This window comes from Callithrix jacchus, chromosome 9 (genome assembly GCF_049354715.1).
Source record: "Callithrix jacchus isolate 240 chromosome 9, calJac240_pri, whole genome shotgun sequence".
Lineage (NCBI taxonomy): Eukaryota > Metazoa > Chordata > Mammalia > Primates > Cebidae > Callithrix > Callithrix jacchus.
In genome coordinates, this window is record NC_133510.1 from 115347915 (window position 1) to 115359926 (window position 12012).

The following is a 12012-nucleotide window of genomic DNA, read 5'->3' on the forward strand; positions in this document are numbered from 1 at the left end:
GGTTTCACCATATTGGTCAGGCTGGTTTCAAACTCCTGACCTCAGGTGATCGACCCACCTCGGCCTTCCAAAGTGCTGGGATTACAGGCATGAGCCACCTCGGCCGACTGAGTGTTCCATATTTAGAAAAAAAAAAAAAAAGAAGCGATGGGTATTTAAGGCTGGGCGTGGTGGCTCACACCTGTAATACCAGTACTTTGGGAGGCTGAGGCAGGCGGATCACAAGGTCAGGAGTTTGAGACCAGCTTGGTCAGCATAGTGAAACCCAGTCTCTACTAAAAAAAAAAAAAAAAAAAATGTAATATGTATTTAAAGTTCTCCATGTATGTTGTTGCTTGATAGCTCATTTCTTTTTGTCACTAAATGATGTCCCATTATTTGGATATACCACAGGTTATCCATTCACTGGTTGAAGGACATCTTAATTGCTCCCAAATTTTGGCAATAATGAATAAAGCTGCTATAAACAATTGTGTGCAGGTTTTGTGTAGACATGTTTTCAATTCATATGCATACATTGTATTCCTTTTTAACTTTTGTATTTATGCACACACATTTTTATATAGTTGTAAAACTAAACTTACATATTTTTTCTTTTCTTTATTCCCTCTGGGAGCATAGATTCAAGTTGCCCTGAATATACACTCCCACCTATACTTTTTTAGAAGTTGTATTTTACATAAATTTCTGCAATTTGCTTTTTAAAATAACAATAATCTTTTGTTATAAAAGCAGTAGATGTGCTTTTAGAAAGTTAGCTCATGTGGCTAAGCAAAAGAAAATAAAGACACTTGCCGGGCATGGTGGCTCATGCCTGTAATCCCAGCACTTTGAGAGGGCGAGGCAGGAGGATCACTTGAGGCAGGAGTTCCAGACCAGCCTGGCCAACATGGTGAAACCCTGTCTCTATTAAAAATCCAAAAAAAAATTAGCTGGGAGTGGTGGCAGGCACCTGTAATCCCAGCTATGCAGGAGGCTGAGGCAAAATAATCACTTGAACCTGGGAGGTGGAGGTTGCAGTGGGCCAAGATTGTGCCATTGCACTCCAGCCTGGATGACAAGAGCAAACTCCATCTCAAAAAAAAAAAAAAAAAGTGAAAGAGCAGTAAGAGAGCACCACTGCACTCCAGCCTGGGCAACAGAGCAAGACTGTCTCAAAAAAACAGAACAAAAAGCAAAAAACCGTGGCTTAAAGCAACTGTTTTATGTGCTTATAATTCTGTGGGTCAGCATTTTGGGTTGGGCTCTGCTGAGCAGTTCTGCTGGTCCTGCCTGGGGTCATTCACGTAGCTGCGGGCGTATGGAGGTTTGACTGTGACTGGCTGGCCTCACTCACATAGCTGATGGTTGGAGCTCACTCCTGTCTGGGCCCTTCTCTCCACATGGCCTCATCTACCCTCAGGGAGGCTAGCCCTGGCTTCTATGCATGGCCGCAGCAGTGTCCTAGGAAAGAAAGGCAGGTGCACAAGGCCTAGGCTTGGTTGGTCCACATTTCTTATGCCAAATTTTATTGGTCAAAACAAAATGGGTGAAATCGGTTTGATTCCACCTTTGAAACGATGCAGAGGCTAGTGCAATGAGTCTCAAAGCAGGATCTAGGGATCCTTAGATGTCCCAGAGATCCTTAAAAAAGGGACCTGTGAAGTTAAAACAATTTGTCAGCCGGGTGCAGTGGCTAACGCCTGTAATCCCAGCACTTCTGGAGGCCAAGGCGGGAGGATCACAAGGTCAGGACCAGTCTGACCAACATGGTGAAACCCCACATCTACTAAAAACACAAAAATTAGCTGGGCATGGTGGCACACGCCTGTAATTCTAGCTACTTAGGAGGCTGAGGCAGGATAATTGCTTGAACCCGGGAGGCAGATTGCACTCCAGCCTGGGTGACAGCAAGATTCCAAATTTAAAAAAAAACAAAATTGTCATACTACTGTTAAGCCATTGTCCCTTTAACTTAACTGTAGAATGGAGTTTTCCCAAGGGGTAATATATAATGTGATATTGCAAGAGACTGAATGCAGAAGTGGATATGAGAATCTGTCTCCTATGAAGCCAAACATGGCAGACATTTACAGGAATGTAAAACCATTGTCCTTGTAACTTGTTTTGAAAAATTTTGAGAGACAGGGTCTTGCTGTTGCCCAGGCTGGAGTGCAGTGGTGCAATCATAGCTTACTGCAGACTAGAACTCCCAGGCTCAAGCCATCCCCCAACCTCAGCCTCCCAATTAGTCAGAACCACAGGTGTATACCATCAGACTGGGCTTATTTTTTGTAGAGACAGGGTCTTGCTGTTGCCCAGGCTAATCTCAAACTCCTAGGCTCAAACAATCCTCCTGCCTTAGCCTCCCAAAGCACTGAGATTACAGGTGTGAGCCACTGTGTCTGGCCTAAATTTGTTTTTTAAAAAAATGGTATTTATATAAACACGTCATTTAAAAATGTTCTAAGGCCAGGCGCAGTGGCTCACGCCTATAATCCCAGCACTTTGGGAGGCCAAGGTGGGTGGATCACGAGGTCAAGACATCGAGACCATCTTGGTCAACAAGGTGAAACCCCGTCTCTACTAAAAATACAAAAATTAGCTGGGCATGGTGGTGCGCACCTGTAGTCCCAGCTACTCGGGAGGCTGAGGCAGGAGAATTGCTTGAACCCAGAAGGCGGAGGTTGTGGTGAGCCAAGATTGTGCCATTGCACTCCAGTCTGGGTAACAACAGCAAAACTCCGTCTCAAAAAATAAAAAAAAATAAAAATGTTCTAATAACCTCTCAGTTTCAATATGGTGAATGTAAAGATGTAAATAACCCATGTAAACAAAATCTTCCATATTTCTTGAGTCTGGCTCTGTCACCCAGGCTGGAGGGCAGTATGTCAGCTCATTGCAACCTCTGCTGCCCAGGTTCAAGTGATTCTCCTTCCTCAGCCTACCGACTGGCTGGTATTATAGACACCTACCATCACCGCTGGCTAATTTTTTTTGCATTTTAGTAGAGATAGGGTTTCACCATGTTGGCCAGGCTGGTCTTGAATTCCCGACCTCAGGTGATCTGACAGCTTTGGCCTTCCACGGCCTTCTAAAGTTGCTCGGATTACAGGTTTGAACAACTGTGACCCTTTTTTTTTGGCCACAGGGTCTGTCACCCCAGCTGGTGTGCAGTAAATCACTGCAACCTGGACCTCCTAGGCTCAAAGTGAGCCTCTTGGCCCCCTCTCCCAAAACGTGGGGGTCATAGGTGGAAGCCAGCACACCCAGCTCACTTTTTCATCTGTTGGCAGAAACCCAAGTTTGAGAACCCACTTACGAGAACATGGGCACTCTCATACATTACCAGAGCAAATACACTGGTCTAACACTTGGAAGAGCATTTGGGACATCTGCCAAAATTAAGATGCACAGATCTGGCAGTGTACAGTGACATGTATCTATAATCCCCACACTTTGAGAGGCCTAAGTGAGAGGACAGCTAGAGCTCAGGAGTTGAACCAGCCGAGCAAGAGGAATTGGGGGTGTAGTATGTGGGAAATGTGTTCATGAATAGCCACTGCACCAGCCTGGGAAACAAAGCATGGCCTCCTAATTATTGGGGAGGAGTTGAGAATTAAGCGCATGGGGAAGAAATAGAAGTTTGTTGTCTGAGTAGTTGGTATTCTCTCATCCCTGTACAGTTTAGCACTGACTTCTTCAGGGATGGGTGGAAAAATCCTACTGCTTTAGACTGGTAGAGGGTAGGTGAAAAAGTTATTAGCTAAGCACTAAAAACGAATTTGAAGCCAAGATCACTGATGCAAAGCCAACAAACAAGCTCTCTTGCAGACACCACTCCCTTCCAAACCATTCTCTACAAAGGAAAACCACCAGGTGAGCTGGCATGGTCAAATCATACCTTTAGGCAGGTAAGAATTTTTTTTAAAAACCAGAAATTTTCAAAAAAGAGACAAACAAAAGGCAATCAGTTATTTAATTAGATTATTAGGACATTTAAAACACCAATTTGTGAGGATAAATTCCATTTGTCAGGGCAAACACAGATCGCAGGTAGCCCTGGAGCTGAGGAATAGCTTTGATTTTTGGTAGAACTTGTGAGTCCACAGCTTTCTGATCAATCTTGCGCTGCTCTGTTATCTCGTATTTCTAAATAAAAAGAAAATTAAACATTTAAAAACAGGCACTTACAAAATTACTTCTAAGTCAACTAAGGAGTTGTCTCACAAGTACTAATCCCCAAGAATATTTAGCAAATATTAAAGGTAAATTCTGACAATCCTTTCCTTGGAATGATGTGAAATACAACTTGTTTTTAATGTAATAAAAACAGCTCTTATGCTTTTGTAGGCTTTATAGTACCCATCAAGGATAAGGAAGGATACATTCTCAATACAACGGTAGCAGTTAATTCCCACACAATTCCCCGAAAACCTCAGGAGTCTAAGTTGAGCTCCCAGCCTGCTAAAAGAACTACTCAATTTAGAAGAATCTGGGGCTGGGCTCGGTGGCTTGACACATATAATCCCAGCACTTTGGGAAGGAGGCGGGCAGATCACCTGAGGTCAGGAGTTTGAGATCAGCCTGGCCAACATGGTGAAACCCTGTCTTTACTGCAAATACCAAAAATCAGCCGGCCGTGTTGGCGGGAGCCTATAATCCCACCTACTCAAGGAAGCTGAGACAGGAGAATCACTTGAACCCAGGAGGCAGAGGATGCAGTAAGATTGCACCATTGCACTCTAGCCTGGGCAACAAGAGTGAAACTCCATCTAAAAAAATTAAAAATAAAAATCTGGAATACTAAGTATTTCCCAGTATTCCTCATTATTTAACCTTTCATTTTTCTTCTTTTTGTGCAACAATGCTTAGGCATGTTTATTTTCACTCCCAGGTAGAAGGGCCAGTGCTAACATAAGAGATGTTAAGTAGAAACTTACCTCTTTTTCTGTGTCGAAGATCTCACCTTCCTGGTGTCTGGGCTTCCGCAGCTTCTTCTTCTTAAAATAAGCATCAGTAAGATGTTTTGGGATTTTTACATTGCTGATATCAATTTTGGTTGAGGTGGCAATGACAAATTTCTGGTGCGTTCTTCGCAGAGGAACTCGATTGAGGACCAGAGGTCCTAAGGGGGAAAAAATTATTTCAATGAGGACCAATCATCATCCTACAATATATAACCATTTCTTGATACGCTGCTAAACTAAATTTAAACAACCACCTCTGTTTAACCCATATGCACACAAGGCCATGAAATGGGCCTCAGAAACTTGTGGTATTAAGAAGTGTCAAGGATTTTCTTACCAGTCACAAGTAACAAGCCACTAGCCAGCTGCTTCAGGAAAACCACCCTCTGTAAGTTAAAAACAAAGTAATTTTCTGCAATTAAAAATTGACTTCTGAATTAATCAAATCACAGGCAATTTCTACATGTATATTTATACAGCTTGGCAGTTCCGGAAGCAACCACAGCAAGCTACAAGGTAGCACTCAGGCATAAACACGTTTTTGAGCAAATGAACACATGTAACATAATCAACAGCAGAAAATGGCTAATAAATCACCATGGATTAAACTTGTTATTTTCAACAACTAAGTTGTATCTTGCATATCATTTCCCCTTGCCCCAAACATAGGTAAATAAAAGAAAACTACACCTAGCATGCAAATGCATTGCCATCAGGCACCCCAGGCAGCTACAGTGAAGCTCGACAAGCACAGACACTCTTACCTTGCCCCTGTGCCGACCAGTGAGGATGATCAGAATGGTACCGGGGGTAATGCTGGCTCGCAGTTTTCTCACGTGCTGACTAAAGGGTTTTTTGCCGTGGCTCAACAGCTTTCGAGGCACATCTTCAGTAGGATAATACCTAGGCTGGGGAGAGTCCATAGATCCAACTTATTTAAAATAAGCCATTCAGATTAGTAGAGGCGAGCTATGTCAGCCAAACTTTTGATATAGCCTTTTAATTTATTTGAAAGCACAACACTGTATTCATACTATTCCATTTTCATTTCTGCTTAGATTTTAAACTTGGAAAATCTAATCCTTCTGCATCCTCTGACTGCAAAACAAGACAAACTGTTTTTTTTTTGAGATGGAATCTTGCTGTCACCATGCTGGAGTGCAGTGATGCAATCTGGGCTCACTGCAACCTCCAGCTCCTTCAATTCTGCCTCAGCCTCCCAAGTAGCTGGGACTACAGGCACGTGCCAGCATGCCTTTTTAATTTTTTGTATTTTTAGTGGAGACAAGGTTCTACTGTGTTAACTAGGATGCTCTTTATCTCCTGACTTTGTGATCTGCCCGCCTCGGCCTCCCCAAGTGCTGGGATTACATGTGCACACTACCGTACCCTACCGAAACCATTTAATGAATGAGCTGATGCTCAAACAAAGAAACCATCAAGCAAGTCACCTTTGTAATCTTGAGCAAAAACTAAACCTCAGAGATTACACATGTGTGACATGCCACATTTTGCAGGTTAGAGACACATGGCTTGTTTTCCAATTCGAGTAAAGTGTGTTCGTATCCTCACCACTTCATCCCATTCTCACAGCAGCAAGTCTTACTCCCACTTCATCCACAAAGGAAAACGAATTGCACAAAACCAGACACTAGGACGGGCAGATTATTTACTGGAAAAATTAGATACCATGCAAGGGCAATTAAAGACATGACTACAAATATCTCACAATAACCTATTTCTTTTTTTAATAACCTATTTCTTACTATACCATATCATTAGTGCACTCTCACTTTCACCACAAACGTGATCACCTAATAGGAAAACCAGTTCACAAGGCAACTGTCATCTTCCCTCTCATGCAATCATCTTCAACTGTGAAACTGTATGGTGTAACATATTTGGGAATGTTCCCATAATTAAAATTACAGAGCAAGTCCTGAGACTTGGGTTTTTGTGTGGTAAAGGGGGCCAAGATACACTGCTCTAGTGAGAAATGTAACTCTTTGAGGCAAATTCTCATTCCCATCTTATTTTTTGAGATGGAGTCTCCCTCTGTTGCCCAGGCGGGAGTGCAGTGGTGCAACCTCTGCTTTCTGGGTTCAAGCAATTCTTCTGCCTCAGCCTCTAAAGCAGCTGAGACTGCAAGCATGCAACTGGCCAATTTGTCTATTTTTTTTTTTTTTTGAGATCGAGTTTTGCTCGTTACCCAGGCTGGAGTGCAATGGCATTATCTCGGCTCACCGCAACCTCCACTTCCTGGATTCAGGCAATTCTCCTGCCTCAGCCTCCCGAGTAGCTGGGACTACAGGCGCGCACCACCACGCCCAGCTAATTTTTTATTTTCAGTAGGGACAGGGTTTCACCATGCAGACCAAGATGGTCTTGATGTCTTGACCTTGTGATCCACCCCCTCAGCCTCCCAAAGTGCTGGGATTATAGGTGTGAGCTACAGCACCTGGCCCTAATTTGTCTATTTTTAGTAGAGACAGGGTTTCACCATGTTGGCCAGGCTGGTCTTTAACTCCTGACCTCAAGTGAGCTGCTTGCCTTGGCCTCCCAAGTGCTGGGATTACAAGCATAAGCCACCACGCCCAGCCTCATTTCCATTTTATTGTTATTATTTTTCGTTACCCAGGCTGGAGTGCAATGGCGTGATCTTGGCTCACCACAACCTCCACCTCCTGGGTTCAGGCAATTCTCCCGCCTCAGCCTCCTGAGTAGGTGGGATTACAGGCACACGCAACCATGCCCAGCTGATTTTTTGTATTTTTACTAGAGATGGGGTTTCACTATGTTGACCAGGATGGTCTCGATCTCTTGGTCTCGTGATCCACCTGCCTCGGCCTCCCGAAGTGCTGGGATTACAAGCGTGAGCCACTGCGCCTGGCTGTCCATTTTATTTTTAAATTATTTATTACTTTCTTCTTTTTATGAAAAAAAAAAAAAAAAAAAAAATCCTTTAAAATAATATTTTTATTTTTTTGAGATGGAGTTTTGCTGTTGTTACCCAGACTGGAGTGTAATGGCATGATCTCGGCTCACCGCAACCTCCGCCTTCTGGGTTCAAGCAATTCTCCTGCCTCAGCCTCCCGAGTAGCTTGGGACTACAGGCGTGCATCACCATGCCCAGCTAACTTATGTATTTTTAGTAGAGTCGGGGTTTCACCTTGTTGACCAGGATGATCTCGGATCTCTTGACCTGGTGATCCACCCGCCTCGGCCTCCCAAAGTGCTGGGATTATAGGCATGAGCCACCACACCCGGCCTATTTTTATTTTTTGAGAGAGAGTTTTGCTTTTGTTGCCCAGGCTGGAGTACAACGGTGCAATCTCGGCTCAACGCAACCTCTGCCTCCTTGTTTCAGCCTCCCGAGTAGCTTGAATTATAGGCACCCGCCACCATGTCCAGCTAATTTTTTTTGGGTATTTTTAGTAGAAACAGGGTTTCACTATGATGGCTAGGCTAGTCTCCAACTCCTGACCTCAGGTGATCCCACCCACACCCACCTCAGCCTCCCAAAGTGCTGGGATTACAGGCCTGAGCCACTGCCCCAGGCTCCTTATTCTCATTTTACATGCAAAGAAACAAAACACAGAAGAGTAACAAATTATTTAAGATTAACAGTAAATGTTGAAGCCAAGTTGCAAACCCAGAACCCTTTACTTTCCGCTAGAAACTCTGGTATGCAGAAACTTACAGTACCTAAGTATTCAGGCTGGGCGCGGTGGCTCAAGCCTGTAATCTCAGCACTTTGGGAGGCCAAGGCGGGTGGATCACGAGGTCAAGAGATCGAGACCATCCTGGTCAACATGTTGAAACCCCGTCTCTACTAAAAATACAAAAAAAAAAAAAAAAAAAAAATTAGCTGGGCATAGTGGCATGTGCCTGTAATCCCAGCTACTCAGGAAGCTGAGGCAGGAGAATTGCCTGAACCCAGGAGGCGGAGGTTGCGGTGAGCCAAGATCGTGCCATTGCACTCCAGCCTGGGTAACAAGAGCGAAACTCCGTCTCAAAAAAAAAAAAAAAGGTATTCAAAAACACCTTCACAGTACTCAAGCATCAACCGAAAATCCAATTTACAGTCCCCACATCTTACCATTTTGCGAAGTTTAACCACCCGGGTGCCGCCGTTTTTGTCACCACCAACTGGTTTTGTAACAGTTGCAAGAACCTTCTCTTTCTTTTTCTTTTCAACCTACAAGGACACAAATATATCAACCATTAGAGGATGCCAATTAAGGTTAAGACATAATGATCAGTGGTCCCCTCTTCCCTTACCTTGGATTTAGCCGCTGAGTACTTCCTCTTGTACAAGGCTTTTCTGGAATACATGGCAGATCGGGAATACCTGCCAATTCCTCTGACAAGAACAGGATTGCGGCTGCAATGGGGCTTCCCCTTCTTGGGCTTTTTTTTAGCCTTGAGGCTAGCCTTTTTCACTTTGCTACCAGCATCAGCCTTCTTGGCTTCAGGTTTCTTCTCTTTAGTATCCGGCTTCTCAACTTTTTCACCGGCCATCTGCAAATATTTTTTGTAGATAAAAAAGGCACTTTATAATCATCTCTTAACAAGGCAATAATCAAACTGCACATGGATGGGCTGGGCTCCCCAGACTACAACCCCTCCTGCGATAAGATACAGGCTTTCCTCTCAAATTCTACCCATTCCACTCCAGTCTTCACTATGGTTCACCTGGGGGCTGTCTCCCCAATACACTATAAACTCTTTTTTTGAGGCTTTGGAACAGGTATCTCACATCTATTAGGTTTTTGCCAAATATTGAGCGGCCAGTTACTGTCATTATTTTTTACTACGGTTTTGCGAATTAGAAAACTTAAATCCAGAATGTGTCCACATGTAGAAAGCAGCAAGACCAAAACTTGAAACCCTTTCCTTTCAGTACCTTTCCTCTTAACCCTTACCACGACCGTTTCTTCTCAAGAAACTTGATTTAGGAATTGTGGACACAAACACCATCAGCCCATATCAAACGCAAACAGAAAAAAAAACTCAAAGACCAAGAGACCACTTCCGGTCGCGGACGCTGGGAGACGCGAAATTTTTTGGCTTCATTCCGGAACCCCAACGTGGCTGAGACTAGCTCAGTGTCATTTTCTGGAACCCAGGAGCCGAGAACTCAGTGCACGCACCGTCGTCCCGCTTCCTCTAACCCACCAGTCCGCTACGGGTCCCCGAAAGGTCCTCGTTCCTCCCGGCCCAAGAGACTGGCGAACAGTCGGTAGAAGACACTATGGCATTCTACAGTGCCCCGCCGCAAACCCAAACGGCAAAAATGAAGCGCCGGGAAGGCCTCTCAGTTAGCCGTGGGTACGTCGGACCCCTGTAGGTGGCGACTGGATGCCCTCTAGGTTCGGATGGCGAAGGATTGGCAGTGCTGAACTCGAGTCTTGCAGAAAAACCAACCGTTCCTACCTTGCAAGATGGGAAAGAGAACTAAGGCCCCAGTTTCCGGTCTATAAGCAGTAACGGGAAGTGTGAGTCTCACTTCCTTCCGGATCTGGGGCATCATGGGGAATGTAGTTTTTCCGCATTAAGAAAAAAGTAGTAAATCCTAGGCCGTAATCCCAGCCCTTTAGGAGACGGAGGCAGGCGGATCACCTGAGGTTAACAGTTCGAGACCAGTCTAGCCAAATCGTGAAATCCCGTTTCTACTAAAAATACAAAAGTTAGCCGGACGTGGTGGCAAGTGCTTGTAATGCCAGCTACTCGAACGTAATGAAGCTTCAACTGCAGATAATGTACCACAATGAGTGAAGGAAATGCACAGTTGCTTAGATGGGCCCCTCAAAAATTCTGACAATCTCAGATAATTTCACCTAGTAAACGCCCAGAAATATTTGTTGAATGACCTGTCATTAAAATAAAAACACTCAAGCCTGTAATCCCAGCACTTTGGGAGGCCGAGACGGGTGGATCACGAGGTCAAGAGATCGAGACCATCCTGGTCAACATGGTGAAACCCCGTCTCTACTAAAAATACAAAAATTAGCTGGGCATGGTGGTGCGTGCCTGTAGTCCCAGCTACCCAGGAGGCTGAGTGAGGCAGGAGAATTGCCTGAATCCAGGAGGCGGAGGTTGCAGTGAGCCGAGATCGCGCCATTGCACTCCAGCCTGGGTAACAAAAGCGAAACTCCGTCTCAAAAAAAAATAAATAAAATAAAATAAAATAAAATAAAAATAAACATAGGCTGGGCATGGTGGCTCACACCTGTAATCCAAGCTCTTCAGAGGCCAAGGCCTGAGGTCGGGAGGTCAAGACCAGCCTGACCAACATGGTGAAACCCTGTCTTTAAAAAAAATTTTTTTTTTTTGAGACAGAGTTTCACTCTTGTTACCCAGGCTGGAGTGCAATGGCGCGATCTCGGCTCACCGCAACCTCCGCTTCCTGGGTTCAGGCAATTCTCCTCCCTCAGCCTCCTGAGTAGCTGGGATTACAGGCACATGCCACCATGCACAGCTAATTTTTTTTTTGTATTTTTAGTAGAGACGGGGTTTCACCATGTTGGCCAGGATGGTCTCGACCTCTTGACCTCGTGATCCACCCGCCTCAGCCTCCTAAAGTGCTGGGATTACAGGCTTGAGCCACCGCGCCTGGCCTAAAAAAAAAAATTTTTTTAAATAAATAAATAAATAAATAAATAAATAAATAAATAAAATAAAAACATAGATGAACCCCCTCTTGTGTTTTGTTGTGGTATTGCAAAATTTACAATTCATTAGTTGGGTAAAATATCGTGTTATAAATATTTTTATTAAGCTTAGTTTTGCCATATATAAAATGCTCTGAAATTTGTGCACTTTAATCGTAAAGCAGACATTTTTGCAGACACTAAATCTTTTTTTTATATATAAAAAAATTTTTTTAATTGAGACCGAGTTTTGCTCTTGTTACCCAGGCTGGAGTGCAGTGGTGCGATCTCCACCTCCCGGGTTCAAGTAATTCTCTTGCCTCAGCCTCCTGAGTAGCTGGGACTACAGGCATGCGCCACTATGCCCAACTAATTTTTGTATTTTTAGTAGAGACCGGGTTTCACCATGT

At 44.1% G+C, this 12012-nt stretch overlaps 1 protein-coding gene across 6 annotated transcripts; it reads right to left on the bottom strand.

The window, feature by feature from the left end:
* Window positions 1–3933: 3933 nt before the first annotated feature.
* On the bottom strand, window positions 3934–10437 carry RPL6 (ribosomal protein L6). Of its 6 annotated transcripts, none has more exons than XM_002753026.7 (7): window positions 10386–10437; window positions 9231–9470; window positions 9049–9147; window positions 5714–5857; window positions 5287–5335; window positions 4923–5107; window positions 3934–4131 (listed from the first exon to the last, which is right to left on the bottom strand). In XM_002753026.7, exons 2-7 carry the CDS (start codon window positions 9468–9470, stop codon window positions 3979–3981), a joined length of 870 nt encoding a protein of 289 aa, XP_002753072.1. In that variant the 5' UTR covers window positions 10386–10437; the 3' UTR covers window positions 3934–3978. The 6 variants fall into 6 exon arrangements, with proteins under 6 accessions (XP_002753072.1, XP_009002938.1, XP_009002937.1 ...); XM_009004690.5 differs by having other exon boundaries at window positions 10128–10437; XM_009004689.5 differs by having other exon boundaries at window positions 10103–10437.
* Between the last annotated feature and the right edge of the window lie 1575 nt (window positions 10438–12012).

What these genes read in the sequence shown, in the direction of transcription:
- RPL6 (XM_002753026.7), bottom strand. Translation starts at nt 9,470, where the DNA reads ATGGCCGGTGAAAAAGTTGAGAAGCCGGATACTAAAGAGAAGAAACCT. An exon ending in CTGGTCGGCACAGGGGCAAG is followed by an intron (nt 5,336 to 5,713) that starts GTAAGAGTGTCT and finishes TTTAACTTACAG; the next exon opens with AGGGTGGTTTTCCTGAAGCA. An exon ending in TGGCTTGTTACTTGTGACTG is followed by an intron (nt 5,108 to 5,286) that starts GTAAGAAAATCC and finishes TTTCCCCCTTAG; the next exon opens with GACCTCTGGTCCTCAATCGA.